This window comes from Harpegnathos saltator, unplaced genomic scaffold (genome assembly GCF_003227715.2).
Source record: "Harpegnathos saltator strain DR-91 unplaced genomic scaffold, Hsal_v8.6 scaffold7, whole genome shotgun sequence".
NCBI classification, from domain to species: Eukaryota; Metazoa; Arthropoda; class Insecta; order Hymenoptera; family Formicidae; genus Harpegnathos; species Harpegnathos saltator.
In genome coordinates, this window is record NW_020230537.1 from 220,214 (window position 1) to 245,427 (window position 25,214).

The 25,214-nt window shown below is 47.7% G+C and overlaps 1 protein-coding gene across 1 annotated transcript; it reads right to left on the minus strand.

The window, feature by feature from the left end:
* Positions 1-1,692: 1,692 nt before the first annotated feature.
* LOC105189637 (uncharacterized) lies at positions 1,693-25,214 on the minus strand. Its single transcript, XM_011151878.2, has 8 exons — positions 24,862-25,214; positions 20,402-21,621; positions 19,964-20,063; positions 19,634-19,802; positions 5,874-6,062; positions 4,687-4,879; positions 4,312-4,607; positions 1,693-4,012 (listed from the first exon to the last, which is right to left on the minus strand). The coding sequence occupies exons 2-8, from the start codon at positions 20,667-20,669 to the stop codon at positions 3,455-3,457; spliced, it is 1,773 nt and encodes a 590-aa protein (XP_011150180.2). The 5' UTR covers positions 20,670-21,621; positions 24,862-25,214; the 3' UTR covers positions 1,693-3,454.

Consider the following 25,214-nt stretch of genomic DNA (forward strand, 5'->3'; position numbering starts at 1 on the left):
TCGCGCTTGTTCGTGTCACTTCGTCACCACCAGCTTGTTACTCTCTGATTCTTGATTAGTTTATTATAGAGATCTCTATGATCGAACATTGTCTGGTACTTTCGTATGAACAGAACTGTACTCTGTCCTCCGTTGCAAACGAAAGAAAAAAGAAACTATATCGTATATGTATACGCATTGCGCGTAAAATTAAATTGTCGCTAACAAAGGTGAGAACTTTATAGAATCCTCTTGTAATTAATACAAGCGAAACAATTTTGATTTTGAGAGAAAAGCATGATTGTGCGTAAGTATGGAATTACAAAACTCCCGTGTACAAGTTAGCCAATTGACAAGAAACGACCATAATCCGTGTTGGCGCATTAAAGATGCGATAAATGTGGGGTATTATAGAATATAGCATTCACTGTGGTGTGTGAAATTCAAAACTATGCTACATCAAGAGCAAACGTTAAACGTTTAAACGTTCCTTGTTTAAAATTTATACAAACAAACAATCTCACGACGCCGTTCGGACCGTGTGTGAAAGCTCGTGTTCCACTCCCTTAAACAATACGACAAATTCTTAATGTTCTTAAACGTTTAACAATAATAACGCAATAATCTTATATTATGAAAATTGAGTATAACTGCCGTAACATTACTCGGTTCAGCTTCCGTTTCAGCTCAATATTGCATTATGGGCCACTTGGGCGACTTCTAATAGTTCGCATTTCTAGTAGCTGGCTCGTGTCTAAATCTATGATAATCTTCTAAATCACCCTATCGACAATTATGTTATATCGCAATAGAGATTTTTAAGTATTTGGAGAAGAAACAAAAGATTCCTTTCCAACGCTACATGGCAATCGCACGCTGATCGATCACGTTCGAAGATTTGGCTCTAAGATGAGTTACTACGGGCTCTAAAAATACGACGCAAAATATGATGCAACAGATTCATTTTCCATCTGAGATGACCATCGATACGTGAGCGAACGTTTCCTAATAAAAAGAAAAACAAGTCTGTCATTTGGACAGTTTGGTGATGTTTCTTCTCCGAAATCAATTAATGCTCAAAACTTTCGAGGGGTGAGGCATCGATAGTACTATAAAACGTTTCTACAAATACAATGGTCAAGTATTTCGTACGTGATCTCAATCGTCAAAGTTCTGTCACCTCGGAAGAATAGTCAAACGCTGCTTATAGATAGAATTTCACAAATCAACGTTTTTGCCCCATTTATATATATATATATATATGTATATATGTGTGTGTATATATATATATATACATATATATATACATATATATACTCCATGTTGCAAAATTGTATATGCATTAATTACGTGCCAATGTGACTTCGAATGATTCGCACACTGACCGAAGCAAGTTGGTCTAATTTCCTCATGAGAAGTAAGGTATAAACATAGCGATAGAGAGTAGTGTGGTGACAGTATTTGTGAAAATTGGGAAAGTACATGGCACAAAGAACTCTAAATATACACGGGTTAAAGAGCATTCAATTTTACAATGCCTCGCCGTAGTAAGATATCACGACGGAGCATTATAAAGCCAACATCAGATAACGTTTGTAATATATTCAACGTAAGCGTATAAAATCTGAAATATTAGTAACATAGTGTTTCTCTGTCGAGAGAGAGAGAGAGAGAGAGAGAGAGAGAGAGAGAGAGAGAGAGAGAGAGAGAGAGAGAGAGAAAGAGAGAGAAACGTAGTTATATTCATAGGTAAGTGCTCGTCGGCTCGCGCGAGTCGCCTCGACGGAGGACTGTCTTAAGAAACTATTGTATTTTGGCACTAGAATCCACATAATCGTTAGGTTTTAAGCGTCGATTCGACATTCTGAAACGTCTATCAAGCATAATAAAAAATGATTTACATTACGTGCGAGCGTACGTGTATACGCGTGTTTGTGTATACTATATGTACGTGTATGTGCTTTCATACTTTTACGTGAAGGTTGTCATACCGACTCGTTTGTTAGATATATATATATATATATATGAATGTTTAGAAATATAACGTCTTACATAGTACTAAGGAACTTACGATTACTACTATATGTAATATCATTACGATAACGACACGCCTAATCGATTAAGCTTGACTCAAAAGTATCGATAGACTCGTAGCAACTGCCAACTGAAAACTGACGGATGAAATGTTTATATAATACATAGAATAAATCCATTTACAAAATAGTGCGCGGCATACTACGTATGATCCGACAATTGCTTTATCCGCTTGTTTTAATCCCTACTTGGCGCGTACAAACGTGTTATCCAATTCGAAGCAGATTTTATTTTATTTGACTTAATTTAGTGACCTTCTGAAGATCGTTGTGAATGATTTGTGAAGCGAGTGTTTGATAATTGAAAAATGTCAACGTACACTCGATGGATACGTGGGAAAATATAAGAAATGTGAAACACTACGCAATTATTATACGTTCCGAATGGGAAATAGAAAATTAGACGAAATCTTCCCTATCCATGGTATATTGTATATTTATATTTAAAAATGTTTCCTTAATATCTATTTTTTGAAGTATATAACTACGTAACGCTATCGTGAGTCTGAAGCGATATCGGTAAAATATCTGTACCACTATATGAAATGGTGCGAAAAGATTCAGAGAACTGCAATGTTTTTTGATTAGTTTGTGACATTGGCGCGTATTCCGGCGTGACGTTGACGCTGACAGTTAACGTTCATTCGTCTCAGTGCGCGAAAGATACGGTCCGTCGATGCGAACTAAACGGCATGGTCCGTGTGAAAAAGTTCAAGTTTACGTATATTTGAAACTATCGTCTCTGGACAACTCGGGACAACTGTCTGTTGAAACTATAGAATAAAAGAAAGCACTTCGGTCACGCGACAATCGGACACTGTATCACACCTTCCGTTGCGTTCTCGTTCAAGAAGAAGAACGTGTCAAACTGTCGTGCGAACCATCGTGCGAACCGCTAAGAAGATAGCGGTTAAGTAAAATATATCGCGAAACGTAATATCTCTCTGTGACTATTGCATCTGCTTGACAACGAAATTGGTTATCCCATTTTAAACGCTAACTCGTTACACGAAATCCACCTCGTCGTACGACGTAGACTCATTTAGGTATCCCAAGTCCCAAGTGTTCTACTCGACTCTACGAAATGTATGTTCGCGATTCTTGTCGCCGTTCTCTGAGCGATTAAATAGCCGTCACGTTCCTGAGAGCTCATTGTACACGTGTGTGTGCGTGTGTGTGTGTGTGTGCGTGTGTGTGTTCGCTATATATCAAGTAACATAATTCCTACAAGTACAAAGCACCAACCGTATTCGCTGCGTTTCTTCAATCCCTGACTAGTGTGGTGTCTTTCGTTGCAGTTTCTGTCTGTAACGTGGACGTTACGTCCCGATTGCGAGCGTCTCGAACGAGGAGCATCCCTTCACCGGCGGATGACATACGCATTAACTTTCCTTCTCCTCGATAGGACTCACCTCGTTCTGCAGCAGCTCGAATTTCGGACTCAGACTCGGGAGTATACTCCTGGTGCTCGTTTTGATTTGACTATACTTGTTGTAGATGTCCAAGGACTTTTTACGATCCATTTCGAGCGTCTCCTCGATCAATCGTGGCGGAATGCTGCCGGTTCGCTTGTGACTCGGCACGAAGACGCTACCTTCCGGCTTGTGATCCGTCGTTTTGTCCTGCTTGTGTTCCGGCGTCAGCGTGCCGTTGCCCAGTTTCCGCTGTTGCTCCTGAAACGCATCCTCCTGAACGTCGTCTTTCAGCAGCGCGCCGGTTATCACGGGCTTATTGCTCTCCGATTTGCCGGCAAAGTCGTTGCTCAGAGCCTTTTGCTCCATAATCTCCAACTTGTTGGGCGTTGTACCGTTCACCTGGAGATTCGGGTTCGACCGTACGGCGTCTGGGAAATTGTTGATCTCCAGCGAGTCCTCTCGTATCACCGCGCTCACGACATCTTGGAGGGATGACACGTTTTTGGATTTTCCAAAGTACTGCGGCTGAAAGTGGACGAGCAATTACGTCTTATTACGTACGAGGCCTTTGTGAACTCGATGATGCATTTGTTTATGCATTATTATTATTATTACGACACAATCGCGACGAGATGACGATCGAGAAATAGATACATGGCGAAAACAATCTTTTAATTGCAAACGGATGTAACGATGAATTTTTATTTGTTCTTCATTTGCATATCAATATGCTGTGAAGAGGATGGGACGTTTTGACAAACAAATCGATGACAAACAATCGCTCTCTCTCTCTCTCTCTCTCTCTCTCTGTCTCTCACACTTACATTTTTATCTTCGTCCTCGTCAATGGTCAAATTTCTGGAGTCGTCCAACAGCGTCTTTTCTATGTCCGGGGACTTGTCAAATTCTACCCACTTGGATCGTCCTTCCAGCTTTCTCGACAGCACATCGGACTCGTAACTACTACCGCCGTACATAGGATAGCCGAGATGGCCAGAGTCGTATTCGACCTGATTGCCATAGCGGTAGCTTGGATTGGCCGAACCTTGACTGGATATCGACAGATCCGACTGTGACAAACCGGTGTTGGTGCTCCCAAACAATCGTGTATTTTCAAAGCCTGAAATGACAGCGTGGAGAGTGGAAGCGAGTCTGAGCGTGGTGCGCATCGTGGTGCCGCGCTGATGGAGGCGCTTTACCTGACGATCTATCGTCTGGTATCTCCTCTCTGTGTACCAGAGCCTGTTGATCGGTGATTCCGGCAGTCATGTCGTCGGAGGATCCCTTGTTACCTTCCACCTCCTCCCTGTCGTAATCTGGCTGCACCTCCACCACAAATGAGCATCCGCCGTCTTTGTATCTCGCGATGGGTTTGCTGTCTTCCATCGTTACCTGAAAAGGCCGATAAAATAGCCACGAAAGAATCGCGCAAATTAGCAGAACGATAATTAGCAGAACGTAAATTCGTTTCTTCGAATTTCGAGCGATTGTCTCTCTCTCTCTCTCTCCCCCCCCCTCTCTCTCTCTCTCTCTCCCTCCCTCCCTCCCTCCCTCCATCGCGGGTGAAACGCATTTCGTGAGATCCGCATTTTCTAATCGACAGCTAATCCAAGCTTCATCGCACGCAGTCAAACGTTCCGATTCTCTCACGGGAATTTGCGAGACGTGTCTACCCGTGCGTCGCGTCGTCTCGTTTCTTTTCGGCGTGGGCCTGAGTTACGGACCCGAGTCGGCTCTCCACGCCTTTTCCTTGTTCAATAGTTGGCCACTTTGTACACGTACGTGTGAGGAGAGTGGACCGAATGTGGTGGCGCGAGTAGAGCATTTAGAGAGATCGAGTAGGGAAACGAAGAGGTGCGAGACACACATAACATGAAGAGAGTAAGTACATGTACATGTGTGTGTGTGTGTGTGTGTGTGTATGTGAGAGAGAGAGAGAGAGAGAGAGAGAGAAAAGAATGGAAACATATCTTGATTGGAGAGAAAGAAGAAACGTAGGCGTATAGAAGCGAAAGCAGTGGCCCGAAGGATTTTGAGAATTTTGAGAGAGAGACGAACGGGCTTCCGAGACACGAATAAGACGAGGCTGTAAGTAGAACGATAGGTGGGGACGAAATTGCTCGGTAACCTCTGACCTTACAGGGTCGGTCAAGTTCGATATGAATCTGCTCCTCTTCTCGTTAACTAACCAGTCTTTGCAATCTATCGCGTAAAGAAGTTGCCGCATAAAGAATTTTGCTACGGCGTGTTTTCCAGCGTGATAATTTAGAATAGAGAATAGAGAATCAGAGTCGTCATCTCTGTTGAAGAGGATATGCACGCACACTCTGCATTTTACGTCACTCGACATTGTTGCATCAAGATTCCCTTACGACAGTGTACTCACCGCGCGTTCCTCCGTTTCTACGATAAGATGATTATTTTTCAATGTAAGGGTGATAATGTTTCCATTCGCATTTTTGCTGGTGTGATTGCCAGAAGTGGTGTACTCCACCATGGCCGCCGGGGCAACATTTACATCCTCCATCACCTCCGTTTCGCACATATATCGGGGTACATCTAGGCCATTCACCAGCTGGAATGAAATAAAGCTGGAATATACACACGCGACAAGGAAAATCCAAGTAACAATGTACCTTTCAACCAAACATCTCATTCGTCACTCGCGACACTGTTGATACTCAAAGAAGAAATAATCTTTTCACGATGTGACAATCTACATCGAACGACATCGCCGCCTGTGCGCCGAGTAGTTTTAGTTGCTCGCGATTCCAAACTATATAAGATTAATACTTATTTTCGACTTGGTACTATAAAAGTCGAGAAATGCGGCAGTAGCGATTTTTCGTGCAATTTTTCGTTACGCTTCACGGGATATGGAGGATTTGGTTACAGCCTCTTCGGTGGGCGCGAGGTTGCCCTAATTTACGAATGTACGAAGAAGACGGAGACAGACAGAGAGAGAGAGAGAGAGAGAGAGAGAGAGAGAGAGAGAGAGAGAGAGGCAGAGAGAGAGGAGAGAGAGAGAGAGAGAGAGAGCAACGTCCCGTATAGTTTTTTATCTATCACGTCGCGAAAAGTCATCTCGCGTGCAAGTAGATGTTTGCGTGTACATTCACCTATACGCACGCAGATGCACGCCGGTTACGTCGTTCTCCGAGCGCCTTGTGCCAAAGGGTACTGAACCTGACCCAAGGGGCATTGCTCTTGCGCTCTGCACGTCTCTCCGTTCCTTTTCTGTTAGATCGCTACACACACCGGTCGTCACGTTAGCCAAAGCGCGCAGGTATCATTGCGGGGCTTGACTCGCGGTACTCGCGAATAGCAGTCGAAAACACCGAACCGAAATACGAGTCGCAACACACACGCGCGCGCGCGCGCGCGTCGCGAGATTATTTAATCAGCGATGAGCGCTCACAGTCAAGAGCTGGATGATATCGCGTTTGCAATTTTCGCGATTAGGTTACATTTTTCAATTGCAATATTACAAAATTGTCGCCCACGCGCACAATGCGTGGCGTATCAGTTCAACGAAGCACGCGTGTGTAGTTTGTGAGAGACAATTCCTTTTTCTTCTTCAAGGAAATTGAACGATGTAATTGCGATGCGGAGCGATCAACCTGGCAAGTTCGAGGAAACTCGTTCCTAACGCTTTGAGAGTCTCGGTGTGTTTTCATCTTTTGAAATTGCTTTTATTAATGAATTTTAACGTCATTGGCGATTGTTCTTCAGGGTCCATTGCTCGAGGAACAGAGAGAAGGAATATCTCACAAAGACAAATCTGATCCTGTTATCCGGCCTTTCACCTCCGTAGCGATGAAAATCAGTCGACCGATTATTATTAGGACACTGGATGATGTCTCTCGTGGTCTCTCTAAACATTTATGCAAAGATGCACAAAGAATGCCTTTGCATTTGTTCTATTCTAGCTATTTTTATCGGTTCTGACGGTCCACGAAAGAAAAGATTAAATTGTGAAAGATCGAGTCGCTCTCTCGCTCTCTCTCTCTCTCTCTCTCTCTCTCTCTCTCTCTCTCTCTCTCTCTCTCTCTCTCTCTCTCTCTCTCTCTCTCTCCCCCCCCCCCCCCCCCCCCCCCCCCCCCCCCCCCCCCCCCCCCCCCCCCCCCCCCCCCCCCCCCCCCCCCCCCCCCCCCCCCCCCCCTCCTCCTCTCCTCTCTCTCTCTCTTTCTCTCTCTCTCTAACGAACGAACGAACGAACGAACGAACGAACAAACGAGTGAATGTCTCTCTCACAAACGTGAGCCGATATCGTACTAAAGACGTTGCTGCGATTGGCACGTGAAAAGAAGCGTTCTCATCGCAGAGATAAGATTAATGTAGACTTACACGACGCAAGACTATAACAATTTTTTTAATAAACATTGCGACCATGATCCACAATATCGATAAATGAACACTTGATTGTGATTAATTTCTTACTTGATGGAGCAAACATAAAATTATTCCGATAGATAAAGATTACACGATACAAATTGATATTGTAATAATATCCCAAAATATTAATTTTCAGTTCATCTGAAACTAGTTATCAAAATTAGAAGACGTCGATGGTATTGTGTGCGTAGCGCGAATCTGTCGCGCGCTTAGCAGCATATGTATAAGTTTGCTGTACGATTAATGCTTCGTTCGTTGGCAGTCACGTCGCTGCTTCTAGCAGACGTCCAAGTACTAAACACTCAAGGACATTCGCCGCTTTGTGTCTGGTTTTTTGCTATCACCGTTAGAGGTTGCAGACGGTCATGGAAGACGAATGAAGGACATTTATAGGCGAACAGTCTAGTGGTAATTATGGCAATCGGAGAAAATACGCCAGGCGTTCATGGTCGACGGGTACGTTTGCCAATTGTCAGGAGATAGTAATGTTCTTTTAATTATCCCCTTTCTCTTGTAATTCAGCTAACAATCGACATTGCTCGCTCGACATTGGATACAATCTTCACCGAAGCGATTCTTGCTTTCGTACTTTCCCACTTGTAAAATTAATAATACAACATACACGTGCACGTTTGCGCATTTTATGCGATGCAAATGTAAATGTGTATGCAAATGCAAACGTTTAAAAATCATTATGGAGATAATTGGAGTAAGAATTAATTTAATTATGAAATTTACAAATTTTTAAAAGGTCCTGCACTTTAACTCGAAGCAAAGATAAAAAAACGATCAAACGTTCGCGCTCACATTTTTTCAGACAGTACAATATTTGACTTTGGGGCGGGGTGGGGGGGGGAGGACTTTTGCATTTTATTTGCTGGATTGCTGGAATAACGATAGGAAAAGAAGGGAGAAATGTGGTGGCAAATAGAATAGAGCAAGGAGGAATCGTTGCGTTAGTTGCGATACCAAAAGTGGCGTGAATATTCGATTCGTGACGCATATTTTAACGATATACCGTTAGAGGTCCCAGACGGTCAAAATGATTCCGGTCTTTCTACACCACAATAGATTCTGGCTGTACAAGCAGGTAATCCATAAACGAGATAGACGCGGGGCGGCCTTGAGTTATTTCGTCATCGCGTAGTATGCCGCTGTTGGATTACATCACGTCAAAATCGACGGACAAATTTAAGGTTCGTCCGATCGTCCAATCGAAATAAAAATATGCATCTAATTAAAGAAAAAAGAATCTTCGAACCGGTTGATGCAACAACAAAATGGAGATATTAGCGAAGTACGTACAAAGTCAAACTCACGAGATTTAGTTTTATTATAGCATACTTTTATCCTAGCATATAGCAGATTTTTTCGTTTGCTTCTCTTCTTTTTTCTACAACAGTCCAGAACACTACCATAATTTTGCTACCATAAAATTACACTTGCATTTATGACCGGTAAAAGTTAAATGTGAAAGGTTAATCGAGGAACGTATGCAGCATTTCACGGATATCGTCGACGAGGTCAAGCTCTAATGCGTCATTCGAAATTGATTGCGAATGTTTGATGCATCAAAGAAAAAGGAATGACGTCCTCTTCTTGGAGGATTCGTCAAGGTTATCCGATACGATTTGCAGATATGGAATTATTTCCGCGTGCAGTCAACACCGCTATTATTTATGCAAAGTAGCTTTTACCCAATCTTTGAAACTCACATACCCGCAGCTGTAAAATTTTATCGATCGAATACGGCGCGTGCGATGTATCGAGAGCTTTTCTAAAATCTGAAATTTCCTGAAAAAGAGGAAGAGGAACACAATTGTAAGCGATCAAAGTAAACAACATACATACTCGTGCCGAGACTTTGACTTCTGGAACTTTCAAGTTTTCAGCTTTTCATGCTTTCGCACATGTCGAGTCACCGGTTGAAAGACAGCAAATGTCCCGAAGAGAAGAAACATATTACAAGTACAAAACAGCCTTAGCATCCCGGCTGCGCCGGCAGGAGCGTTTATTATATTTCGAAGTGACCACATCCGTGTTTCTTTTCCTCATGGCGCTTACATTATTAATGTCAGTCACTTTGGCCGCTCATGCAACATTTATGACCGACGGTCGTTCCAGAAAAGACAGTCACGGAAGGCTATTCGAATGGGCTATTCGAATTTGTTTGACCTTTATGATAAAAACCACGCCAGATAAAAAGTAGTGGCAACTTTGGCAAACGGTACATACAAGCGATGGTCTCATCCATCTATTTTCATAGCGCCAGAAAACACGCCAGATCGCGATTTTAACGTCCAAACGCGGTCGTCACGGCGGTCGAGAGAGAAACTCTGGACGCGAGAGACGCAACACTCCGTCAGATTTGTCTGAATATTTCTGTTGCGTCGTAACGAAACTTTGTTGCTTGAGAAATCTCAAAAGTAAAATTGCAATCACTGTTCTTTATAGTTGAAGTTGCGATCAACTAACTGCCTTCCAAATGATCATTCGTTTGCGCATTTAACAGAAGAGACAAAGCTGGGGAAACGTTGCGTTTCTTCCTTTCGATTGTTACTTCTGGAGGAATCAACGAGTCTTAGCAGTGGTAGTTTCTTTTCCTTTTCTTCTTTCTAGCAGATATGCGATACGCTAGCAGAAACGCGCGAATAAAGCTGCACTTTTGGAATCATGCTCGCACTCGATTGAGTCGGCGACGGTCAGAGAAATAATATTGACATAGTGCTGGCAAACGAACAGAGACCTCCTTGTGGCTCGTAGTCGAGATAAGCTAATCTCTATCATAGTCTGGTACGCCTCGCAAACGTATAGCAAACAACGGGTCTTATCGTCTTATAGCGAGTACGTCATTCGATAACTTTGCTTCGTTGTTCCGTGCGCTGAAAACCTAGATTTGCAACTATGCTGCGTAGTAAGTCCCGATATCCTCGAGTGTATAATTCGAGAAATTTGAAGGTGTGCAATCTATGCTTTGGCCTGTGTGTGATGATGTACCTCGCAAAATCCGTTGGCTCCATTAACGTTACTTGAAAACAAAAAGGAAGTCATATAACCGGTCGTAAAGGTTTCTGCGAAGAAGACGGTAGACTTGAGAACGTAGCGCTATTTTATGTCCCTCTTGTCACCTCTCCGTTACCGGACTGTACGAATTCATTCGTATCAATATTCGCGTAGTAACGGAAACAGTAGTAACTTTATCTTCCTCCACTTGCCCGTCTAATTCGTTGACCCCCTTTCCTTCCTTCATTTTGCGCGTAGTGCAAGGCGTATACGTGCGTGCGTGCGTGCGTGCGTGCGTGTACACACACGTGTACGTCCTCGTCCCTCGGAGCTTCCTCGAGAGTTCGAATCTCGTCGCTCTAAAAGATTGACCAAAGAAGTTGTCTTTCAGTTCCCAAGTTGAGTTACGCTCGGTAGAGAAAGCGAGCGAGCGCAAGAGAGAGAGAGAGAGAGAGGGAGAGGGAGAGAGAGAGAGAGAGAGAGAGAGAGAGAGAGAGAGAAGGAGAGAAAGAGAGGAAGAGGATGACCGTCCCACGACGAGATGGGACGAGTGGTCGAGGTGGAGGCAAGAGGAGGGTGACCGCCGCGAAATAACCGACTATCCGAAAGGGCCGGTGGTAAATAACTATAATTTCTTTTAGACCCGACTACAGTCGGGGTTTGAGCGGAATGGGCAATACGTAGGATAAGAGTAGAGATTTGGTGGGGGGAATTGAAGAAAGAGAATAATAATAAGAAAACGAAGACGAAGGTGGAGAGGAAAGGAGAAAGGGAGGAAGAGTGGTCACCACAATGCGGTGGTGGAAGCGAGAGATGTGACGAGAGGATAGGTCCGTTGCGCGCGCGCGCGCGCGAGGCTGACCAGAAGAAGTATAGAGAGAGAGAGAGAGAGAGAGAGAGAGAGAGAGAGAGAGAGAGAGAGAGAGAGAGAGAGAAAGAGAGAGACGTGGTGGGGTAAAAGCGGACCCAGGCGCACGAGTGCAACGACCCCTTCGGTTAGGTCAGCCACCCCACGGACGCGATACAACGCCGACGAGAGCGGGTCCGGTCGGTCGGACGGACCCGCGCGCATGGTCAGAGAGACGGGTGCATGGATGTACAGCACAGCCGAATAAACGGGTGGTTGAGCGAACGCTCAACCGATGAGAACGAGAATGTACAGTGTCGAATAAGCGATAGCGTGGCTAAACTCGAGGAACCGCGGCACAGATCCGCGACGCAAAAATGCGGCGGCCTGCGGATCGCCTGCCTGCGCGGATCGAGCCGCCGTCGCGCCGCGCCGCGCCGCGCCGCGCCGCGCCGCGTCACGACGCCACGTGTCGAAACCCTCGGCTGATGATGGACTCGTCACAGCAGCGGTATTTTGCGCCGCTTCCTATCCATCCATCCATTTTTCATCATCCAACGCGCATCTTAACGGTCGTTCTCTCGCTCTTCCCCCCTTCGCTCGCCTTGTGACGCTTGTGACGATGCGTTGTTACAAACATTTCGATGTGACACGCACATGTGATTCGTCCAGACGCACAAATTAACGCTCGCTGCTCGATGCGAATATTTTATTTGTCGAGCTTCCGAATAATCGTTAAGGATAAAAGTGAGTGAACCGCTGAGGACCGTTGAGAGCTTTTATGCCATTAATGAGAGATCCGTGATTCGATTCACAAACGTGATACGTGGAACGCACCCGAGTACGACTACGTAGGTCAACAAACGCAATGAATGGGCTGCTATATTGAGAAAGTGACACGCGATACGCGATCGGCAATATCGGAGAATCCGCGCGCGCGCAATATGATCTAGAAATCGATTAAACTCGCTCACGTTGCGTCTCTGTCATTGATAGAAAAATCGCTGTGCTCGCTGTAACATTATCGTCGCGCGGTTTTGTATATTCAAGAGTGAATCTCGATCGATCTTCGTCTCCAATGGCAAGGCTCGGATTGTCAAGGGACGGTATCCTAGCCGTCAAATGTCAAACGGTCAAAACGATGGTGGACGGACTGACGATAACTGTGTGTGTTTTCGACCTTCTCCTTTTCTTGTCTTTCTTGCATTTCTCTCGCATGGCACGGGAGATCGCGCGCGCGCGCGCGAAACTCTGGCGAGTTAGTCTACGCGAAGCAGCGCGAGCCAAGTCTGTGTCTAGAGCAGCGCGGCATCGGCATCGGCATCGGCATCGGCATCGGCATCGGCGGCGGCGGCGGCGGCGGCGGCGGCGGCGGCGGCGGTGGCGGCGGCGGCGGCGTTGTGAACGCGCGCCGGGTTGTGGCCGCGCCGCATCGCGGCCGGTCGCCGAAGAGCGAAGGGGAGACCACCAGTGGCCACACGGCATAGGGGCAATCGAGGGCAACGCACCCGGTCAGCCTTGGCATGAATTGAGTCTAGCAATGCGAAAGTAAAGTTAGCCAGGCGCATTAACGCCCAGTGACCCAACTTACCTCCTTCGCTGCGCCGCGCGCATTTCCCTCGTCTGAAATTTTATTTTCGCACCGCGCGCTCTTCCCCACCCGAAACCCCACCCCGAGCCAACAGAGCCACCGCGCGCGCGCGCGCGCGATCGGGCTAGTTTTCGTCTCGGTCCCAGATACACACATCGATGCACGCGCATGCGCGCGCGCGCGCGCGCGCGCACCCCGCGATGGCTTAAATACAGTACAGATCGCTTTCTCCCGCCGTGAGATAGCCGCGTCGTGTGTACATGTATATGCACGTTCGACGAGGACATTTAACATGCATGCACAACCCGCGTTCGGAATGAAGTTTCATCCTCTCGCAAGATTGCAAGATGCGATTGGCCAGATTGCGCCGTTTGAGCCAGTACGAAAAAATAGTGTGACTCATGGAGAAAGTATGTAGCGCATATACCGTCGTTTCTCTCTTCGTTTCTTCTCGTCGTGCGAGTTATCGCACTTTTCGCGACGCGACTTGACGGCACTTGGGCACTAGTAAGTAATTATTTCTGCGCGATTGTCAAAGATGACACCAACACGAGAAAATGCGCCAACGTGCAATCTGAAAAATGTGTCCGATTGTATATATAACAACGAGAAGAAAAACTTCCTCTTCTCTCCTCCAAATAGCTTTGAATAGCTTTGAATAGCCAAGAATCACTCTCGATGACACACACACCGGCTGGCAAGGCAAGCCCCTACCCGAAATTCCACGTAATCACGTCTTTTGAGTCGTTGGAGATTCACATTTCGCGATGAAAACGATGAAGGCTTGGAATCCCTGGACAACGTATCTCGCTGGACGGTTTATAATACAGACAAGGAAAATAAAGTCAAAGCAGACTGCGACTAAAGTCAAGTCGCAGGATGAATCATTTTCCAGTATCTAACATTTTATCGTCTCTTTGGCGCGTATCTCAAAATATCACGAGAGACAACACTAAACCAACGAGAGAGAGAGAGAGAGAGAGAGAGAGAGAGAGAGAGAGAGAGAGAGAGGAGCTGAGAAGCTAAAAGAGCGTCGGTACGAGTCGTAGAGTAAACCCGACTATGCGTAAACAATGACACACTTTCTCGAGGCTCGCTATCTCTCGCTATATTCATTCGTCGCGTCGCACCCGTAGTGCAAAGCGATCGTTCGATCCACAGCGCGACCCCGTCCAGACCAAGTCCAGAAGCCCGTATTCATTCAGAGCGTATTGACAAAAGGCCGGCTTCTTCTCTCTTTCGTTATATTCCCGCTGTATGTATTCGGGCCTTTAAAGTAAGGCTGAGGAAATGAGAAAAGTTCGATCGAAGATAGCGCTGAAATACGCGGCGCGATAAACGCAGCGGCGTATCGTATTCGATACGAGATACGATATAACACTCTGACGTGTACAAATTTGCTTCGAGTGGAAAATACGTAACGATTATTGGATCAAGAGAAAGAGAAAAAGGGAAATAGGCGTGGACGAATAGAGGGGAAAAATCGCGCGTGAAACGTTTCTCGACGGTGATAACCGGATAATGCTGTTGGCGAAAATTCCATTCTCATTGCCGAGAGAGAATCCTCCGAGGAAAAGGAGGGAGTATACCGCGAGCGAGAGTCGCGTAGACGATACGATACGAGAACAACGGTCAAGGAGCGCGCCGAACAACGGCGAGAAGAGCGTGCGGGAAGAGCGCGGAGAGAGCGAATGCAGCAGCATCGGTGCGGCGATGCAGCGACGGGACGGGACGGGACGGGACGGGACGGGAAAGTGCGATTTAGAGGGGCGCGCGGGTACATGCTGTAAGGCTGTAACGCGCGAGAGCCGGACATGGAGAGTGGGGGCTAGGAATGGGCTCGGTGGGGGTAGCGCGCTGCTTTTGAAAAAACCGCAAAGCTTTAAGAAGGCGCGCGGTACCCCCCACCACCGAGTACTACGCGAGCAACTAGCGGCCGACATAGACAAGCGCTGCGCTTACTATTACTACTGGAAAATAGTGCGGGTGCGACATTGCTGGCTCGCCGATCGCTGCTGTGGAAATTCTCTCGGAAGTCGGACGAGAGACAGTGGAAATATAGTGCGCTTCTGCCCGAAATTCTCACTCACGGGAGGGGGGGGGGGAGGGTATATCGTCGGGCCTGAAATCTGATAGATCAATGCGTGTTTTTGTTTCTTTTCTACCGTTTTCTTCCACCATGTGGACGTAACCTGCGGGGCTGAATATAATAATACGAGTAAGAAAGTCACGATAACTGCTGGTGACACGTTGGTGTCATAGTAGTTGGTGCACCCGCCTAATTACTGATGGTAGAAATTATTCATTTATAAATATCTGTAGAGAAAATTGAAACTTTCTCCTTCTCTCGCCCTCGCGAGATGTATGAATCTGACGCGGAATTAATTATTCCATTCTGATTAGAAATAATTCCCGACACCTGAAAAATACATCGTGAGCGCGCGATTGTAGGCAAATATCTCATCATTAAAGCACCCGTCGGTCTTTTTTTCACGCGGACGAAAATTTCAGAATCTTTATCCGTACGATACATAATTTCCTCAAGTTTAAAAGAATTAGTCACATTTTCTCATCGCCCAACTGACGATTGCGGATACACGGTTGAATACGCGAGTCCGAGTAGCGCGATAGATGCGCAATTTATTCGTGCGCAGTACTCGTTTTCCTGACGACAGTGCGCTTCAGTGGTGCTAAATAATGCGACGAATATAGTGACAAAACCATTTATAAGGATATACCGTCGTTACACGGCCGATGAAAATAAGTCAGTGAAAATATTTTTATAAAACGTATGTGCATGTGCGTGTTGTGTGTGTCTGCGCGAGCGCGCGCGCGCGCGCGCGCCATCGAATTCATCAATCGATCGGTCCTGATCGATAAAATGGCAGCGGGACTCGAGAGGACTCGAGAGGTCTTCCAACCATTTTGGAAAAAGAACAAAACAGGGAATGAATGTAGAATAATGTGCAAATATTGAACGTATCCCAAGAGAGTGCGTGTCGCTACATCATACTAATTTCCCAAATACATCGTTGGCTAAATCCACTTTTCTACCTCCGTTAAATAACTACTGTACGCGTTTGAATGATCGCGAATCGTTGCGCGTCCACCGCGCAGCTTCGCTTCGTGCCGCTCTCGAGTACATTTAATCCCGCAGGGACACGTATGATCAATGAAAGTTGCACCGCTGCTTCGCTCGGCCCCAGAGTGCCATGTTTCGCGGCCTTGATTCGCGCGATAAATTTTCTCCTATGGCAAAACCTGATAAAACCGAGGACGTGTTTGTGTTTTCGTGCAAATTGTGCAACTTGTTGGTTCTTACACGCAATTATTCAGATTCTATAGCTCTTTTAAAGAGTGCTCGTTTAAAATGTGACACAAGTTCTCGATCAATAAGCGATCGCTTTTGCAAGACGCGTGCAACGATGAAAGAAACTTTATGTTTGACGGTGACGAAAGTAAAATGAACGATCCATATTTTATGACATCGAGCAGTGTCCAAGTTTAGAAAAGAATTATTACCCACCGAAATCGTTTACACAAAAATTGCACAAAAAATTGCATAATTATGTCGGCAACAAACACTAAAAGTTCATTACGACCCAAATGTCGTATCGATATTTGAAAGAAATACCACGATAACTCCTCCAGAGACGCATATTTCTACGAGGCAGAGTGGAATCGATATCGAGAATACGAATTTTCTGAAAAGTACACGCAATAAACGACGAGAGGCGAAATTAGAGAGAGGACAGCCCGCGAGAGATGCTAAGGAAACCGTCGCTTGAAAAGAAACGAATTGCCACGTATGGAAAGCTGGCCCGGTTTAATTGCAGAAGTCAAACATCGTATGCAACTTTCACCAACGTCGGTGTTTATGCATCATATGCCCTTTTGCCCCACAGACTTCGCTTTGGGGCAGGCGAATGGTGTGTGCGTGTGTGTGTGTGTGTGTGTGTGTGTGCGCGCGTGCGTGCGGGCGCACGTTGTGCACGTTGTGAGAGCGTGACAAAGAAAGCCGTATAATATATTTCATTAGTGGGCGAAGCTTTCTTATAGTCATTGCTCGACGCGTACGGCGCAAGTATCGCGATATCGAGTTGCGAGTTTGCGCAACGAGAAATATTTCTCTGTTCGATTCGCTGTTTCGATGTTTCAGTTTCGAGAAAAATCACACACACACACACACACACACACACACAGTTCGACTCCACCACAAGCTCACATTTTCACGGCTTCGCCGTGATACCTCTATAGGGACTGGTTTGATTCGAATTTTCATCGCGCTTGAGATGTTTTCCCCGCGCGTGTGTTACGTCGGAGGCAACGTAAGAGAAGATTTATCCGACGACGATAATAACAATACGTCGCATGTCGCATCTCGCCAGGCGTATTCTCTGAAATTCACTTCGGCTTCGCGTTCTCCCGCGCGACCATTGCGTGCTTCTTTGCACTCTTCTTGACCCCGGCGCACTGAGATTTGCATCCGCGCGCTGGCGACAGCTGGCGACGGAACGAAAGAATAGAGAGCGAGACACAATTTGCGATAAATATGCATCGGCAAAAACACACGGCATATTCAGCTAAATGCCGTTATCGCGATTGCATACGCGCGAAATTAAAATCAGGTCAATCCCGCCGTCCTCGAGCCAAGCAGCAGACGTACGGTATTTTTGGCTGAGTCATACGCATACACGTGTAAACGCATGTCGGCGTGTGTAATGCGTGCACTATGCGCTCGCAATGTGCGTTCACCCATCAGGAACGAGAGCGTGAACCACGCTCGTTCGCTCGCGGCGGAGTGTGCATTACGCGCCGTAACCATGAATTGGTAGACAAAGTTGATGGATTCTGCTCGCTTTACACGAGCTGAGCATGAGTGCGGATTGATCGGCCACGTGGCGCAAAGAGAAATATCTACTCTGCATACTCGTCCGGATTAATGCGTCGTGAATTTCTGCGACGATCGTATCCCTCTCCCTCCCATCCCCTTTCTCCCTCTCTCTCTCTCTCTCTCTCTTTGATTCAAATGCGACTTCCCGCATTTATAAATATACTGCGCCGATTTTGCAACATAGGTATACAAGGTCTTAGCCTTTGCCTCCTCAAATTCTCGGCGTATAAAGTTAACAAAGCAACTCGTTTCTCATTTCACGTCACGTTTGTGACGCCCGCTCCGCTTTGCTCTTTAAACGATCGCGTTTGCTTTTGCACGAGCGTAATGTTCGTCAATTGGATTTATTTAATGGAAAGGAACGACAGACACACACACACACGCAATGTCCGCGAGAGTCAAATTGACGAGAGGCAAATTGAAAGGAATTCGCGTAATATAGTTTGCGCGAGTGAGAGATTTTGGCCGGAAGGAATCTGCCGGGACGGAAAAGTGAAACGAGGCCAATGAGCCGAACGGGCCGGCGATGCATCGCTATTAAATGCAAAGTGCTGTAACGGTACTGTAACGGTCTGTAGCCATAGTTTTCGGCAAAAGTCTCTCTCTCTCTCTCTCTCTCTCTCTCTCTCTCTCTCTCTCTCTCTCTGCCTCTCTCTCTCTCTCTCCCTCTGCCTCTCTCTCTCTCTCTCTCTCTCTCCCTCTCTCCCTCTCTCTCTCTCCCTCTGCCTCTCTCTCTCTCTCTCTCTCTCTCTCCCCTCTCTCTCTCTCTCTCTCTCTCTCCTCTCTCTCTCTCTCTCTCTCTCTCTCTCTCTCTCTCTCTCTCTCTCTCTCTCTCTCTCTGTCTGTCTGTCTGTCTCGGGACGGAAAAGCGCGACAGTCGACAATTGACACTACGTGACAATGACCGTCGGCCGAGACGCGACGTCAACACGTTGCATGATGTATTCTCTCGTTTTTTCCGCCTCATTTCTCCACGCAATCTGGGACAGTTCTGTAAATGCACGTCGCGTATCGCCTATTACAGCACAGCCTCGAGATTTAGACCAAGGCCGACCAAAGGTATTTGCGTGGTTACCGCCCGTGATGTTGTGTGCCCGGAGTAATCGAGCGTGAATGACACACGTGAATCGAGCAAACTCGCATCGACTCGGCGCATTAAAGTTCACACAGGTTTTCCATATCGAGCCTAGGCTTAATCTCGTGCGTGGGTAAACTCTCTCTCTCTCTCTCTCTCTCTCTCTCTCTTTCACGTGTCTTTCAGAGCCAGCCGTAATCGCAATCCGGTGTGTCACAGACGATGAAAAGAGGAGAAGAAACATGTCGCTGTCGTCCGATCGAAGATTAGAAATGTCACACACCTTCGCTCGTCGAGAACCTGTTGTTGGAGAAAGAGACTACGCGATTAGCAAGACTTACGTCTTGCGCGGAGAGAACCCTCGTGGTGGCAGCTTGAACGGGAACATTTCCGGAATGCGAGTGACGACGTTGCGATTCTACCGCCGCGTTATTGCGAGTGCAGGCGCTCTTGTACCAAGGCAGACCATCCCCGCTGTCCCGGTCGTTTCGATATTTTCGCCACACATGCCTGGAACGCGCGAGTGATAGATATATATATATATATATATATACATTACAAGGGATCGTTCTGATCGTTGCGATTGCGCGAACGACGCGTTAGAGGAACAACCGCCGCGCCGCGGACGAGTTTGCCGCGTATCTTTCTCGCAACGAGCGAAATTAGCATACCTGACGCCGAAGGCGATCCCCAGGGCGATGATCAGCGGTAATAACGTCGATATGCAAGCGAGTAAGACGGTCTGTATGTCTGAAAAGCTGGCGAGAATACCTGAAAATTATGATGTTTCGGGTTAAAGCGTGAAACTCTCGGAGCGATAATAACTCGAGTCGTTTTACTAGCTGGCGATACGCAGCAACGGTCCCCGCCGATCCGATAACTCGGGGCACCCGCGACACCTCTCGCGGTCCTCCTCCTCTATCGAAGGACGCTAGATCGAGAGAGCGAGGTCGCGTTCGAGGTCGCGTTGCTGCGCTCGAAGCTCCGTTCGCCCTCCGCTTGCTGAGGAAGAGCAGCGTTCTCTCTCGCTGCTCTCGGTGCGTGCGTTCCGCACGTGCACGCACGATATTGCGCACGATATATCGCGAGTACGTTATCGCACTACTTACTATGATCGAGCTCGTCGTGCTCGACGAGATATCCCGTCACGTTGTAGACGTGATGGTGCGGTTTGACGGTAGTGACGGCTGCAGGATCGGCCGTCACCACCACTGTGGACGGATTAGTCGGGATCGTCGCCTCGGCGTTAATCGCAGCCGCGACCACGGTGGAAGGCAGCAGTGTCATCAACGTGAGATTCAGCTTCCTCGCCAGCGTTGTTCCAGCGTTTCCAGTCGTGCAACGCCGATTGCGGTTGCGTGTCATCGTTTCTGCCATTTCATTCGTGCCCGCCGATGCATCACCACATCACCGGGAGATTCGGCCGCGGGACGAGACACACGGCGGGTTCGGTATCGATACGGAAGATGAATCAAGCGAAATCAAGACCGACCGGATGATCTACGCCGCGCATCCGCTCTCTTTCCCTACCAGGCTCCCTCTCTCTCTCTCTCTCTCTCTCTCTCTCTCTCTCTCTCTCTCTCTCTCTCTCTCTCTCTCTCTCTCTCTCTCACATTGTCAGGTCTTTCTGCCGCGCATTACTTATCGCGCGTCCTCGATTCCGCAAGAGTCCGAGTGAATTTATCGCGTCGCCGGCTGATAATAGGCATCGCGCGGAAGGACACGCGGAAGTCGCTCTCTTTCTCTCTCTCTCTCTCTCTCTCTCTCTCTCGTCGACGGGTTAAACGTATCGCAAATATAAAAACCTCACATTTTCATGTATGCATACGCAAATATATGTACATATACATGCAGTCGCCCACACACGCCATTTCATTCGAAGCGACGAGCTCCAGAGTCGAACAGGACTAGACGCGCAGGTCCGACGCGAAGGGCTCTTCCCGTTGCGTTTCACTTTTCCCGTGGCCGAAACGCGATGCGCCCGAACAGCGCGCCGAAAGCATGACGAGCGTAGCGAGATCAATCTCTCGCGCGGACTTTCCCTTCGCGTTGTCTCAAATGCAAGCGCTTTTAGCAAGCGTTCGCCGCTCGCGCTCTCTTATCTTCCTCCAGGCTAGCTGCCAATATTGAGCGCTGAGAAAGCAGATGAACCGATTGGGAAAAATTTACGGTCGAAATCTCCTTCATCCGGAATTTACTCGAGCCCCTTTCTCTCCTCTTTACGGTTCACCTTTTCCACATTCGCACGGCGATCCATCATCAGCGTCGTTCGCGTGCACGAAATCCATTCTCCTTCGGCGAACCTTCCGCGGCACATCTTGATGCGTCACTGCAACAAGATATTTTGTTGTCGTTTAATTAAAATTATCGGGATTAATCAAAGCTCAATCTTCAGTTTCATCAAAGTGGTAATTGATGTATGCGCGCGCGCGCGTGCGCGCGTGCGTGCGGCGTGATGACACAATTGGATGTATATGACGGCAGTAACGTAGCACTCAATTTACGCGTGTACACGGTATAAGCGTGTCCTGCACGCTTGTCGAGAAAAGCAGATTGAAAATTGCTCTCTAGTCCATTGTCCACATACGACGATATTAGTGCGTTTCTTTTCCTTTCTCTCTCTCTCTCTCTCTCTCTCTCTCTGTCTCTCACCTTGACTTCTCTCTCGCGATTAAACAATTCAACAAGTAGACGAGTATCGATTCAAAACTGAAACAAATAACAGTTTTTTTAACGCTGACGACGGAGAGACGACTGTCTCTCGGAGGCAGATGACAGAAAGAGGAGAGCCAGTCGTACATGGGCCATTTCGAATGATGCAATTTCACATACAGCTTTTGTAGCTTTCAACTGCATTGGAAAATTGTGACACGCTTTATATATGTGTATATATATATATATATATATATATATATAATGTGCCGCGCGTACGTGCACACGAGAGAGCGTCTTACACACAGGCTGTAAAGCGACCGATTATGCCGGTCGATACATACGCAAGCGACACACAACGCGAAACCCCAGGCGACAATCTTACGCACACGTAGTCGCTGTCGCTATTACGATGGGTATTCAGTGTACTCGATACGCCATGTAGCGCGCATAATGCCGCTGCATGTACGATATATACCTGCACGTCGTGGCCTGTTTGACGAACTCCCGTGTCCCGCAGCGAGTGCGCCATAACGCGCTGCAACATTCTGTGTGTAACGAGGGCAAGGTATGGACGTATGGACAAGAGACAAGATTCAATCTAGCGTTAAGCCTCGGCTCGTTCTTTTCAAGATGCGCACGGCGATGTGCACGGCGATAAAGCGAAAATCGAACTTGTCGCGCGCGCCGCTCTTTCAGACAGAGAGCAGACAGGGAACATTATTCGGCGCGGCGCGGATTCGAAAGCTGCGGACTACGACTGTATAAAAAAGCCGCACAACGCAGTCTTCCCCGACGACGAGGCGTCCGATTCGAGCTGTCGTATGTCACGCGAGATCCACTTGAAATCAAGTGCTTGTCCCCCCCCCTCCCCCGCTTGAGATAAGGGAAGAGAAACAAGAAGGAAAGGTAAGAATCATCCTGGAGATCCTAGACACCTAGACAGCGCGCGGCGGGAGGAGAGTTACGTAACTCCGTGTCTTTGTGTCGGAACGGCGCGCGCTTTGCGCGACAGAGATCGCGCGCATCGCCGCGATTGCAAGTCGCCTTCTTCTTCCGCGGGTGACGGCGAGGGAGGAGGGGGGAGGGGGGTTTCGGCGAGGCAGCCGTTTCTCATACGCTACGCCTGCATCGGTGCAATGTCCGGTGAAAGGGGCGGTGAGGGGCGAAGGGGGAGGTTGCAAGGTCCAGGACCGCAGTTTGGGTAAAGCCGTTCGACACGCCACGACATGGCACAGAGAGGCTCGTGCCTCGCACACTCCTCGCTGATCGCGCTGCAACGCGATGCACAACGCTGTGACTTTGTCACAGCGGCTTTGTCCCATTTGGAATGGAATTTTTCCTTCCCTGACTCAGGGACACCAAAGGATAATCACTTGTAACGCTTGTAACGACAATTTCACGTGCAAACGGACAATGCCGGGATGAATCGAAGCGTTCTCGTCTCGTCCCGCATCTCGAGGAGACGCTGCAATTTCGATCTCGATTTCCCAATCGAGTGTCCCTTCGCGCGTTCGTTTCGCGAGATCGACGGATTCGCGGATAACACAAAGTACAACTTTTATCCCACATGCAGCTTAAAATAGTAAGTTTGTCGGGATTCCGAGTACGTGACTCCAGAGAGTTACTTTTCTCGTGTAACGCCGAGCCGAGCCGCGTATCGCAGCCGCGGGAATTGAGTTTGCGCGAGTTAACACGATGATAGAGGATCAATTTTCGCGGGACGTGTGGAATAAAATTCGACTGCACGTTGGATCGCCCAACGGGCGGAGGCTCTTGCCTCGTTACATTATGGTATTCGCGGTACAATTGCGGTGGCGCGCAATAGCTCCCCCCCCCCCCTCCCCATCGATAGCCTTCAATTTCACACGCGCACAATTTTGATCGCCGAAAATCGATAATCTACACCTAGGATCAGCACCTAGCTAATGCACTTTGCCTCATTTGCAACTTGACGCGGAAAATGTTCGAGTTGCGTCACAGATCGCGCAGATTCGTCGCGATAAACATTACTCTTTTCCTGATTCCCCTCAAGCCGTGAGACGACGAGAGAAACGTACACACAACTCGTTCTCTCTCTCTCTCTCTCTCTCTCTCTGAACAGTCGGCCCTCAACAGACTTACTCATCGTCATCATCACATTTTAATGCCGCGTACCTCGTCGCGTTTAGAATTTTAAGCGCGCGCGTTTTCTGCAACCGAGGCGCGCTTCCCGCAACCGAGAATTCAATTCAACGCGACACAAACTTCGAAATTCAGACATGGGGGATTCGCTTTGCGAATTTCCGCACGAATTCGTGCGGAAGCTGCCGTTGTGTAATTGATGTCGCGGAAAATACAGAAAACGCATCGAGAACGTCGGAACGCACGCACAGGACGTGCAATCACGGGATGTGATATGTAAATATGTAGGAACTCGACAAAATATATTTACATCGTATGACCTCTGTGAACCTTGACTTATTGTCGTTAGGTGAAAACCGATTGTGCTGCTTAGAAGAACGGCGATTACATAAGCTGACACGTCAGCCACGTCCTGGCGTCGTAACCGGTAGATTTTTCAAGTTAGCCGCTACACGTCGCTCCTGACCTTACACAGAGAGAGTATCGAGCCTTTGAACTTATATACATATATATATATATATATATATATATCGTATATGGTACGCACCGCGCGTTTTCCATTTCTTCGTGTTACCGTCCAGGTGACCTTTGCAACGTGCAAGGCGTGTGTGAGGCGGCTCACACGACGAGAGCTCACGGGGGGGCACGGGAAACCGGCTGTTGGACTAGACCAGACACACACACACACACACACACACACACACATCCCCACGTCCCTCGATCGTCGCGATTATAAGGGCCAGCGGAGGTCGGAAGCACGAATGTCGGGGAATGTCGTATCCGGTATACGTACCGTACGATTACGCTTTCCATTTTCTTCCGGAGCAAAGTGACGCATCTGGCTCGAGCATGACGAACCAGAGAACGGAGAGAGATCGCTCAGCTCGAAGCTGAGTCCTGAGAGAGCTCTCGGCGGCGGCCGCTCGAGAGCGGCGACCACGGGCGGACGTGGAGTGCCTGCGTCCGGATCGGCCTGCTGCCGATCGGCTAGCTGGGGCAACCTGGGGCAAGCTGAGAGACAACGAAACACGGGAAACGACACACCTCTCTGGCTGAGCCGGCGGACTTGACACGGACCGCGAAAGGGAGGCTGCGAAACTGAGATGAAACCAGAGCGCAACCCCCGGTGCGCGCGCGCAGCATCCC